Source organism: Rhodamnia argentea, chromosome 3, assembly GCF_020921035.1.
Source record: "Rhodamnia argentea isolate NSW1041297 chromosome 3, ASM2092103v1, whole genome shotgun sequence".
In the NCBI taxonomy this organism is placed as follows: Eukaryota; Viridiplantae; Streptophyta; class Magnoliopsida; order Myrtales; family Myrtaceae; genus Rhodamnia; species Rhodamnia argentea.
In genome coordinates, this window is record NC_063152.1 from 12757556 (window position 1) to 12770727 (window position 13172).

General features: G+C 40.0%; 1 protein-coding gene across 1 annotated transcript; it reads left to right on the top strand.

The window, feature by feature from the left end:
• Positions 1 to 3017: 3017 nt before the first annotated feature.
• On the top strand, positions 3018 to 9462 carry LOC115726892 (histidine--tRNA ligase, cytoplasmic-like). The gene is made up of 7 exons (XM_030656977.1): positions 3018 to 4430; positions 4991 to 5170; positions 5462 to 5719; positions 6058 to 6192; positions 6879 to 7160; positions 7823 to 7963; positions 9130 to 9462. The coding sequence occupies exons 1-7, from the start codon at positions 3018 to 3020 to the stop codon at positions 9430 to 9432; spliced, it is 2712 nt and encodes a 903-aa protein (XP_030512837.1). The 3' UTR covers positions 9433 to 9462.
• The last annotated feature ends 3710 nt before the right edge of the window (positions 9463 to 13172 follow it).

Consider the following 13172-nt stretch of genomic DNA (forward strand, 5'->3'; position numbering starts at 1 on the left):
ACGATCACACGGACAATCAAGAAAAATTGGAATGACGCACGAAATTACCCGGATTCACCCCAAGATTAGGGCTGCGTCTTGTAAAGAAATTTCACTATATTTTTTCGATTTACAGCCAATTCAACACTTACAATGATAAAACCGAGCAAAATGTATATGCCTCAAAAATGGGTTAAAAAACATAAAACCTCTTAATTCCAACTATACGGGCCAGCTTGAATAAAAGCCCAAACCCATTGAGGTTTTGGGGGCGCTGCCCTCGAACCCCTGCCCGCTCACCGGTGAGCGGGGTAGCCGTTGGCTGATCGGGTAGCAGAACCCCCGTTGGGAGGCGCCGCCCCCGAACCCCCGCTCGCCGACCGGGCAATAGGACACCCGTGTCGGGGGCGCTGCCCCCGAACCCCCGCATCCCGCATGCAGAGGTCATATATCGTTGGGTAACACTTCGGTTTCCCTAAGCTCACGTGGGCGTACCCGGTATGAGAAGGTTTCTGAAGTATTCCCCAACTCCAATAGTAAGTGTTACCTGTGCGTGGGGTCAAGAAAAGAAACAAAAGTGAGCCTTTTATAATGGATCAAAAGAAACTCCCCTGGTGATTTGCTCAGTCCACGCCTTGCGTTGGTCTCCTCCGGGACTGAGCCGAGAAGGTGGGAATGGAATACCGAAGATTCGGGTTGGACAACACCTCAAGGTCTAAGGCTCGATGATCCCGATGCTCCGCAATTCCTGTTGTGAACTGAGCGCAAAGAATCAATTAATTTACAATGAAGAAACCCGCAAATAAATTCCACGGAGACAAAATTGAGCACGGCTTGGACTTGGTAAAACACGGGTGATATGCATAGGGAAAAAGAAAGTTATTTTGTTTTGTTCTTTAAGAGGCTTCCCTCTGACTTTCTCTCTCTCAGTGTCCTTTCTTGAGTGCGGCCGAACACTCAATAGACTGCGAGGGATTTGTTGTGGACTGGACTAATGTTGCGGCGGGTACTGGAATTCTTGAACAGGTTGGGTACCAAGGTTCGCGGCGACAGCTCGGGACTTAGCGAAAACCTTCAAAGCGGAAGGTGTTCATCGGGCTACGATTCGCCACGGTGAGGATCAGTGCGTGTACCCCGCCTGGTCTTGCGGGCAGTCTGGTGATTTGTGGCTGAACTCGACGGCTGATGGCTGGTTCACGGTGATGGACAGCTTCATGAAACCTGCAAAAACAGTAACAAAAGTAACGTTGATGGACAGCCGCGATGATGGTGAGCCGCACGCAAGATAGCCTGATGGCGCCGTTATGGGACTTCTGGACTCGGTGCTGTTCGTCTGATGCTATTGGAGTCAGCGGTTGACGTACTGGAGTTGCAGAAATAGAGAGGGACCTCCTTTGATCCTGTAGAGCTAGGGAAGACAAAAGATTTCTCCTTTTTTGCTTCTTCCCTCTGTCCCCTCTTCCGTCTTTTTTCCTGCACTCCCTACTCACGTTTTTCTCTCTGTAAAGCTTTGGCCTCCCTCCTCCCTTCTCTTTTTCCCTCAATGGCGGCAGACCCTCTTCTCACTTTTGCCATGCATCGAGCTTCAGAGACGATTTGGATCACCAAATATTGAGATTTCCGTGACATGCGTGACATTACTTAAATTATATTGTCTAAATAAAAGTGGACGGCCTGATTTGAGCCACGTCATGTGTTGAAAGGGAGGAAAAAAATATGGGCGGGAATTTTTTTGGATTTGAAAAATTTTGAATCCTAAACGTGGCTTAAATCAGGCCGTCCATTTTCATTTGGACGGCCTAATTTGAGTAATGTTATACATGTCACGAAAATCCCAATGTTATGCAATTCGGATCCCTTCAAAGAACATATTCCCTCTCTCAATGTGCCATAAGTGTAAATTGCATGGCTCCCTCTTGTGAACCCTAAGGCAAGCTTCTTTATAATGATGAATCTAGGGGTGCAATTTTCTGAATTATTATCCATGTAATGTTATTTAATAAATCAATTATTCCAACTCGGCTTTTCCATTTAAAACTTTCGGCCATAATGAGTTCGCTTTGCGCGCGGGCTTGATATGAGACCTTTTCCTTAATTAATTGGCATTTGTAATTAAAAGGCCTTAATCATTAATTAAATTTTAATGGGCTGAATCAAGCTCAAATATGTCCAAAAGCCCCTTAGAAAATTCAACACTCCCAAATACATTGGTCGAAAATTTCATGCTGAGTCCGGTCCACTGCCCCGTCAATTTAGCTCAAATCCTTGCCATCGGTCCAAAATAATGCATATGCATGGATGCTAAAAATAAATATGAAAGATGATTTAATTATTTTTTTGTAGGAAGTAAACTAATTCCTGATTTTATATGAAAAATAAATGACTAAAAAGATTAGTCAAAATTTAGGTGTCAATAATTGCAAAACATTTTTACACTTGTATTTTTTTTTATTCAAGAACTTGCTTGTTTCGCTGAGAAAAAAAAAAAAAATCAGCAGCCCTACATCGAAAGAACCAGGGTTAGTGAACTGATCTCTTTTTACCTAAAAGTTAGTGTTCCAAATTGATAATGAAAAACTTAACGGTGAGTTATTTTATCTCAAGAAAAATTTCATGCATTTTTTTTTTCACTTGAAAGTGAGGATAGTTTTGTCACTTTATGTAATTTGTGCAATTTTTTTGGGGGATTTGGCTGAAATTATTCTAGGGGAAAACGTTTCTAATGCCATTAAAAAGAAGTACAAGAAAAATTTCTAAGTTCTATTTTACAAGTATCTTGTCGTTTCATAGTAAAATAACATTTTCTTGACTGATTTGATCGGCATATTCACTTTCCTAATTTGATTTGAATCGGTTGATTGCTATATCTTTTTTAGAATATATCTGTCACTTGATGTGATTATTTCAAAAAATTCTAATAAAGATTGTATTCATTCGTTTTTCATATTTAAAAATTCCCCCTTTTAGAATAAGGAGGTAAATTCTTCACATTCGCAGCCGGGTCAGTTTCATCCTCCCGCTTTCTCCCTGCTCTTGCAATGGCTGACGCCAGTGGAACCCTCAAAACGGTGACGTTGGGAGCAAAGAGTTCCTCCCTCTCTGCCTCCTCAGTACACGCAGTATCTGCCGGTACTGCTCGGATATGTGTAGACTCGTCGGCACGCGATCGTCTCGCGTCTTCGCCTCCCGATGGGAGGTCTTTTTCGGCCAGTTTCCAGATATCCTTCCCTCGTTACTTTACCATTGAGGAGACACGCGCTTCTCTTACGGTGCTCCTCAACAAGCTCCTTCTCTCCGGTCGTTCGGGCACGGGCACGGTCGTTGTCGACCTCATTTCGGATTTCCTAAATTCTGTGCCTCCTCTGGGATGCCCAGATTTTGGGAATGTTGCCGTCAGCCATGAGGAACTGTGTATATTGGACAATTCACAAGCTAGTTTGTATGGCATTTGCGCAGTTTTATATCACCAATCAACAGCCTTGTCGACTATCATTGATCCAGTTGCTGCATTGTCATGCGAGGCTATCAGCGAGGCGGCCTTCGATCGGATGGGCTCGGAATCAGACCCGGCTGATTGGCTTACCTCCTCGGACTCGAGTGATTGGCTTACCTCCTCGGACTCGAGTGATTGGCTTACCTCTAAAGAGGAGATCGAGGTTGCTAGGGTTATGAGATTATTGCTTAATGGGTCTACGTTGGCGGGTAAGGCACAGTGTGAGGCATTTTGGTGCATTCCCATAGTTCATGCAACATTGAGAGAGGTGGTTAAATCAGTACAGTCAGAGGTGCTGGTGAACCTGAATTCCTCTGTAATAATACAGAAAGTTGGGTCTAGCGCTGATGGTGCGGCAAAGGCCCTTGGGAATAAGCTTTTGGAACTGGTCAATGTGCTTCTGAGTATCGGTAAGAGCTCTTTATGCCGAGCGAAGATGAATTTAGATTCAATTGCTGCTGATGCCCTGAAAAGCAGCTTAACCCTTATCTTTGAAAAGGAGTGTGTGAGCATGGAGGATTTGGATAATGAATTTAAGGTGCTGATGGACGCATTTATTTGCAGAGACTATGAGATGATTGTGCATGAATTATATATGCTTTGTGGTTGTGTCTGGAAAATAGTGGTTTGGGAGGTGATTACTGCATTTGTTGCACTTGAGGGAAGCGTATTGTGCGAAAAGGGGAAACTTGAGGAAATTACTGGAGTGCGAGCCGATAAGACAAGTGAGAAGAAGGTGGTGCTGGGGAAAGGGACAACTGTTGTAATGCAATTACTAAAGGATAGAATTCAGAGGAATGGAGAAACCGACGGCGATAGTCCAACGCTACTGGAGAAACTTGTAAAAAGTTTATTACTGTTCCTGGACATGAAGGGTCCAGAATTTGATCATTTCTGGAACAAAGTGAAGGACATTGTGAACACTAATGGAAGTAGCAGGCTACCGAAGCTTCCCAAGGTAATTTATTCATGCTATAAAATGATCGATATGATGTCATGGAATTGTTTTTATCTAATCCTTCATTGGTTGGCTCATCACTTGATCTAGTCTTCGAATGGATCTCTTAATTTTTGAGAGGTTGCCCAAAAGCAGTTTATAAGACCCAGTATAACTTACAAGTAAACCAGAGACAGCATTTAGGGTTGCTGTTTCCATTACTATGTAATTTCAAGACCAAAGTGGATCCATGATAAGATCATCTATTTGCAACGGGATGCTATACAAAAAAGGGATGTCAATAAATTCAAAATAGGATTTATGAATCCCACTATGCGTTGCCATTCGAAATCAAGACGTAGGATGTTCTAGAGGAAGATGGACATAGTTAAGAGGTGCCACAAGTAGATCATGTCCCACGAGCTTGTATGCATGCTTCCTGAGCTACTTGGTACCCTGATCGTGTTATGGTTTGATTTCTAATTGAAGTAAAGGCTGGATGATTCTCAAGTTTGATTTCCGCTGTCAATGCTTTTGATGTCTCTCAGTCAGTTTGACATTTGCATTTGTGGTCCATGCAGGGAACTCGTGATTTTGCAAATGAAGAAATGGTAATAAGAAACAAAGTATTCTCCATTGTAACAAGTGTTTTCAAGAAGCATGGTGCCGCGGCCCTTGATTCTCCTGCTTTTGAATTGAGAGAGACTATGATGGGAAAGTACGGGATGGACTCGAGGCTAATTTGTGATCTTGCTGACCAGGTAATCGTTGACGATTTTTTATTGCATACACCTTGCTAGTTGCTTTAGATTGTATTACCAGTTGAAATCCTTATGCACGTCAAGCTTAAGTTCATAAACCCCCTTGCTCTGCGAATGTAAGGTTCTCACTGACATGGAGAACCGGGGATTGGGACATTGATTTACTATACCAATGTTAAGTGTTCTCTGTGTTTTGAGTTGTACTCGCTGCTTCTGCTTTGGAAGGAATTTGATGAACCATCTTTTGTCTTCCCTCTGACGGGTATCATGCTTATTTTTTTTTTTGGACAGGGTGGAGAGCTTTGTTCTTTACAATACAACTTGACCATTCCATTTGCAAGATATATGGCTATGAATGGACTTACTTCATTAAAGAAATACCAAATTGCTAGAGTATACAGGTGGGATAACCCTTGTAGTGGTAGATTCCACGAGGTTTTCCAATGTGACTTTGACATTGCTGGGCAACATGTAAGGATGGGGCCAGATTTTGAGGTCATACATGTTCTTACTGAGCTGCTTGATAAACTGAGTATTGGAGATTATGAGGTAAACATCCTCTCTCTTTTCCTCCTTCCCCCACCCCCTTCTCCGTCCCTTTGAAGACAGATTAAAAGAAGGAACAAAAAGATGAGTTTAAACAGGAAAATGAAAAAGAATGGAAGGAGAGTTTTTTATGGATAAATGGGCAGCACTTGTCCGCTCTCTAGAATTGTCCTTTTGTAATGTTAATTTATATCTGCGCTATAAACTGAACAAATTCAAGAAACATGTTGGGTTTTAGTAAAAAGAAGTTCTTTATTCTTGTCATTTTCGTCAGAGTCTGAATACCTTCTTCTCAGCTGCTGTTGCTTTATTTTTATCTCGCTCATAATGTTTATTCTCAGGTTAAGTTGAACCACCAGAAGTTATTGGAAGGTATGTTGGAAATATGTGGTGTGCCGTTGGAGAAATTCAGAACTATTTGCTCAAGTATAGACAAGTTAGACAAACAGTCATTTGAGCAGATTGGGAAGGAGATGGTAAGAGATTATACCGTCCTTGTGTGAATGCTTATGTGTGAATTAGGTATGAAATGGGAAGAAATTGTTTAGTAGCCTTGCTTGTATGATTGTGTCTGAAAAAACTGTTGGACCAGTTCAAAACCAGATTTGATTTTTGGTGTTGTGATCATCAATTTCTTTGTAAAACTCCATTGGAGTTCCACTTTCTTTGTTCTGTATCGTCAACCAATTCCAATGGAGGAAAAGATAGCATCGGGTGATTCAAATGTGGACATTCTTGAAAGAGCTTTGTTATAATTATTATCTGTGGGCAGTCAATTCGCCATTTGCCATTGGAAGACGTTGTTGAAGATTTTTTTTTTTTTTCTGGAAGGAAGAGTTTAAGCACATTTAAGGCTCCGAAAATTAATGCATGAGTCATGAAATATCCGAAAAAAGTTGTAGGTAATGTGCACTTGTTATCATTCAGCAAATATCGATAATAGTGTGGTGTTGTAATTCACTGCTTATGTATGAATATGTACTCATTTTTCATCTATTTGATGGGTCTCTTTAACAACTTCACCGTTGAGTTGATTGTCATGAGCTGTGCTGATTATGGAAAAATATGTGTTCTTTGAGTTGGTAATTGATATTTCCAGTGTCTTATTGTTAAACAAATGATTTCATATTTCCACCAACATTTTCTAACATCATTTGTTTAGATGGAGGAAAACGGTTTAACTGCTGCGATGGTAGAAGGAATTGGCAATTTTGTAAAGGAAGGGGGTTCGCCTCTGGAGTTGTTGTCAAAGCTTCAAGAGAAGGGGAGCAAATTTCTGGAAAATGAAGGATCTATGCATGCCCTGAATGACTTGGAGATATTGTTCAAGGCCTTGGAAAAGTCAAAGTGTATCGACAAAGTTGTATTCGATTTGAGTCTTGCCAGGGATCTCGATTATTATACAGGGGTGATATTTGAAGCAGTTTTTAAAGGGGCCACACAGGTAACACTTTGCGAGTACTTCCTTGGACATATAAGTAATTGCTTTGCTTCCAATCTTAAAATAGAGAAGTTGCCTTGTAGTTGCTATTGTCTTGTATACACATCTACACGGCATAAATTTTCTAAGAGAACATGGGGTTGTATTGCTGAATTGTCTGCATCTTGATAGAATAGAAGGCAAATTAATTCCAAACATAGTCACAGAATGTATTAAATGCCTCTCTATCCTGTTGCGAATAGTGATGGACTGAACAATTTCATGGCCTGAGATTTTTAGAGAAGCTTCCGCATTAAATTTGGTCTTCAGTTTATGAAGGTGAATGTGAACCGCCATCCACATTTCAGAGCCTTGTTTTTGCCGTTCTTGCACTGTTACCCGCTGCTTTGAAGCCCCCCATGGAACAAATATTTGCACTTACCCACTGTTGCAAGAGATGAAAGAATTGAGAGCTTTAGCGATCTTGGATGGTGATGCAGTTGAATGTGGTAGATGTAGCTTTCGATCCTTTGCATGGTGATTGTCATGATGGGATTCGATATAACTGCAATTGTTGCTTCTTACAGGGATAGCATAGTGCAATCGATTATACTATGTCTTCATGCTTTTAATCTTCTGATTGATCTTGTTGGTCATTAGATGGTATTAATAGATTATATGTGCAGGTTGGATCAATTGCTACTGGGGGGCGTTATGACAACCTTATAGGAATGTTTGGTACAAAGCAGGTTCCGGTAGTTGGTTTTAGTCTAGAAATTGAACGAGTATTTGCAATGATGGAGCAACTTCTGAAAGATCAGAATCAGGTACCCAGATTTAAGATCTATCTCGTACTTCACTTGTCCCCTTGCCCTTCCCTTAATGTTTTTAAGCCTTCTTGCAGATTTTAAGAACTCGTTTCTGAACTTACTGAATCAATTGCGGAAGCAGTCGAATAGTTCAGATGCCTTGAAAAGTTTTGCATAGGTTTATAGCTGGCTAACCGAGATAATATTTCAGAAGGCATAGATGACCCTTTTCGTTGGGGATTTCGTGGAAAAAATCATCGCATCGTCCTACAATTTCGTATGAAAGATATTCAGTGCATCCAAGTGTATAGCTAACCAACCATGATAATATTTCAGAAGGCATAGATGACCCTTTTTAGCAGAAATGAATGCATCAAAAGATTGATTATTTTGTGGAAAAACAAAAGGCTAATAATAAAGTTGTTGCATAGGTGGTACTGACCATTTGAATGTACTTTCTGGTATTTAGACATCGTGATGGCCATAGGAGGCTAGTGTTAAATATCAGTAAAACCCTTGGCTTGTGTCCATCCGACGGCCCCAACTATTATTACTGCTTGTGAGATTTTGTACAGCAAAGTTGTTTGATTGTTATTCACATAAGTACATGAAAGCTCTTTGTGGGCGCAGCTTACCATTCCAACTGAATTGTTTGTTTCCGTAATCTCATGTCCGCACTCGTTTGTGCTTTTCTATAACTTGATCATATCCAGATAATAATAGGCCTTCCTATCTGAACTGCAATCAATTTTTCCATGCTAGTTGACAAGAGAGATCAATTTTGTGCCATCATTAGTCATGCTGGACCTATCCACCATTCTCATATCCTTACGAGGGGAATGAAATTGCTTCCTTATAAACAAAAAAGAGGTCTGCCTGAATTTTTCATCAGTTTCTTTCCAGAATTTCATCTATTGTTTGCAGCCAAATATGAGTACGGATCGTGGCTTTCTGTCACATTCTTAGACATCTAATTCCATCAACTGAGGTTGACATTGTCTTTAGCACTTTCATCGTTAGGCAGAAGTTAACTAATTGAAAGTTGCTTCTGTAAACTTGCACTAGTAGAATGTACATAACATTATAGACTTGGCTCGTGCTGCTGAGGACAGAGGAGAAGCTTCTGGATGATGATTATATCCTTTGATGATAAGAGTCATCTGATTTCTTTTTCACATCAACAGATCATTCGAGATACAGAGACGCAAGTCTTGGTCGGATTTTTGGTCGATGACTTGCCTTTAGCTGCGGAGCTAGTGAGTGAGGTCTGGAATGCCGGATTGAAAGCAGAGTTCATGGTAGATAAGGAATTGATGAAGCACATTGATTATGCCAAAAATTCGCAGATCCCCTGGATGGTGCTGGTAGGCGAACAGGAATTGAGTGAAGGTGTGGTAAAGTTGAAAGATGTTGAGAATGAGAAAGAGGAATTGGTTCCTAGAAGCACAATCGTTGAAGAACTTATCAACCGTACGGGTGAGTTGTGAGAACTCAACAAGTGCTTCGTTGGCGTCGGATTGAAGACTAGCTTGATTAAGATAATTAGACCTAGCTTGATTAAGATAATTATCTTATTTCTTATGAAGCAGTTTCTTTGGCTTTTTTCTAATTATATATGTTCCTCGTTGAAAAATTGACCGACTTTTTTTTTTTTGGGGTCAGAAACTTGACCGACTTAAAAAAGTATAAAAAGTTAACCTACCAACTTCCGAGTAGCCTACATCTTCAGTGCTGTTTTGTGGTGAATCCAGTGGGATTTGCAAGGGGGATTGGCTCTTTTTGGGGATGATGATATGAACGTAACGGTTGATTGAGCTTCTGACGACTTCGTTGATGTTATGTATGAGGATACCGCAAGTTCACTTTTTTACATGCTCCAACTTCATTTCAGGCTCGAATGATTTTATGGGAGAAAATCCAAACCTTAAACCTGCAGGAACAATGACCATGGGTATGTTTAGGTGACTTCAATGAAACTTTGTATCACTGAGAGAAGGTGGGTAAGAGAATGACTGAGACTTACAAGTTAAATGCTTTTAGAGAGTTTCTAAATGCACGTCAGTTGATGAACTTGAAAAGCAAGAGTTGCACATTCACATGGGCTAATAATTGCCAAGGAGACGAATATGTTAAAGGGAGGCTGGATAGGATAACTAGCAATATCGAATGGGTGCTTTCGTACCCCGAAGCAGAAGCATTTGCAATTCCAGCCATTGGCTCGGACGGCAGCCCCTCTTCTATTGTTTTTTTCAGCGGATCCGGTTAGGACAACTAGGTTGTTTAAGTTCGAAGCTTTTTGGCTTGAAAACGAAGATTGTGGAAGAATTGTAAAACAGGTATGGAGTCCCCTGTCTTTGCTGATTTATGCTTAAACAAGAAGTTAAAAGGTTGTAGCGAAAGAACTGGAGAGGTGGAGTAAAAAGTCCTTCCCTAATAGTAAAAAGAAGGATTTCTGAACGGGACATCCAATCCTTACCAAATACTCGAAATCAAAACTTCGCTAGAAACAGGGTAAAAAGTTGTTAACAGAACAAATAAAGAAACCCTGGAGATAAGAGGAGATTTTGCGTTCAAGAATTAATTGGTCGAAATGGGGCTATAAGTGCACTAAGTACTTTCGTGCCACGACAACACAGAAAAGGCCAAAAAAAAAAAAAAAAAAACAGAATTTCAACATTGAGAAAACCAGAAGGGAGTTGGACTTGGGAGCCTAGAGAACTAATGAAAATGACGGCTGAATTCTTCAAAAAGCTGTACAGCATTGTGGTTACCCGGAATTTCGATCCCATTATACAGCAATGCCCTACTCTTGTTGCGGACGAAATGAACAAGAAGCTAATTGCTGAGATGACAACGAAAGAGGTGCAAAAGACCGTGTTTGAGATGGGAGCCACAAAAGCTCCAGGCCTGGATGGGCTAAGCGGACAATTTTATCAGTTATATTGGGAGTATATAAAGATGGGAGTTGTTCAATCATTGAAAATCTTCTGAGAGATTGGGTATCTTGATCATGAAATCAACAAAACTCATATCTCATTTATCCCAAAAGTGCCCAACCCTGAGAGTTTGGATCAATTTAGACCAATCAGCCTGTGTAATTTTGTGCACAAGATCTTTTCAAAGGACTTGGCTAATAGGTTGAAACTGTGTATTCCAGAAATAATAGCAGGTGTGAAAAGTGCTTTCGTGGGAGGGAGACAAATACAAGATAACATCTCTATAGTGCAAGAGGTACTTCATCAATCGAGAATACAGGATAGAAAAAAAGAAATTTCAGCCGTTATTGAAACTTGGCATGAAAAAGGCCTATGATAGGGCGGGATGAGACTTCTTGGAGGCTTCTATGTTAAAAAAGGGAGTTCAACAAGTTATATATTAATCAGGTAATGACCCGTGTCAGGATCATATCGTTGAGTGTAAAGTTCAATGGGGAGCTCTCGGATTACACGTATGACTATCCAATATATTGTGAAGATACATTCCCTAGAGATTAAGCGTATCTTTCTTTCCTTGTTGACCCTTTCCGGGGGATAAAGTTCATTTTCTTAGTATTTGGCCATTCGAAAACCTCTCCGTGTGTGCCGGTGGCAGCGCAGTTGCACGTGCACGGGAGTCATCCACGCTCTCCAGTGAGCATTGGCATGTGAAAGTGGAAAAAGAACCTCTTTACTTTGCATCGGATATCAAATTAACAATACATAATTCCCTTGCTTCAGCAAGGACATCACAAATGCTGAGTATTATTCTACACTTACAAAAGCACAATCGGAAAGAAAAGAAAGGAACCAAAATGAACAAGAACTGCTGGAGGCATCGGAACTATTCCTTACCTGAAGAATCTACGGTTGGAAGGTTCAAGATATCACAAGTACTTTGAACTCGCCTCTGTCTCCTCTAGCATACCGGAGTCAACATATGCAACTTCAAATTCGCCGCTTCCTGTTCTCGGTGACCAAGGTGTATCCAAAGGTGTGGAGTTGTGATAAGTACCCCATCGTCCTAACTGTCGTTTTCTTGGACGTTATCTTGATCCTTGCGGTATGGTCGACTACGTTATCGAAATCTTTGCTCAATACAATCACTTCGTTGGAAGACCTGAAGGAATTCCTGGAGAAATGGGTGGATGGGACAAATTGTTAAAAGTGGGAAGTACAAAAAATGAGTTACATAACAAATGATGAAACAACTCTGACAAGGGATGGGATTTTTTGGACGAATTTTCCTGAAATCAAAGCTAAGACCATGATTTCGAATTCTCTCATTCCCTTTTCTGGTTATTCGACTGTTTTTTTTTTTACAGCTTAAAACTTTTGATGTATAAAACTGTGTATGAATTCAGTATGGAAGTCCACATAGCACGCAGAAGGGAAAGTCTAGATTTCTTATATATAGCTAGGAATCAATTAAAAAACAGAAAAGTTTTCTAGTAGCTAGTTTTGTGAAACCACTTAGCGTGTAACTGGTGGTAAAGGGGTCATACTCTTCATAAATTAGATAAATACCACAAAAAAATTCAAATCAAGTATACTGTGACAAATGAAGGGTAAAAACACCAAATCGGTACACCTATCAACTGTCGCGTGTCATTTAACCCAGTAATTTGACAATAAAATTTAACAAAAATTAACAGAGGAGGATGAATTTGTTACATGTGTGGATTTTTGGTGATCAAAAAATTAGTTTAGGATAAATTTGTTGCGTCGTCTCTCGCCACCTTTTTAACTCATAAAAAGAACGACTTTTTTGCTGAATCAAAAAGCCTTCAACGAAACTGATTTCCATATATCTAGAGAGACAGTCTTAAAGGAATTTGAAAAAGGTTACTGTCAAGTGCAAATATCAGTAAAAAAATTGGAATAATTCTCTCACGACATGCCATTGGCCTATGGAAAATGACTGTAACTTATATGTAAATTGAAGAAAACAAGACATTGAGTCGCTGAAGCGTATTTTTCATTGATACATTGTACAATATAAATAGAATTATTGTCATCTATTACTATAGTGGAAATAAAAGATAATGATATGATTTACACAATAACAAATCAGAAAAAGATAACAACTTGATGTACATGATAAATAAATAGCAAATCAGAAAAAGATCACCAAATGTTCAACTCGCAGATACTCTGCTTGATGTGCTATCTTCATGATCTTCATGATTTGTAAAAAAATATGCATTGTGACCATTCTGATTTTTTGCCTTTCGATTTATTACTTCAATACT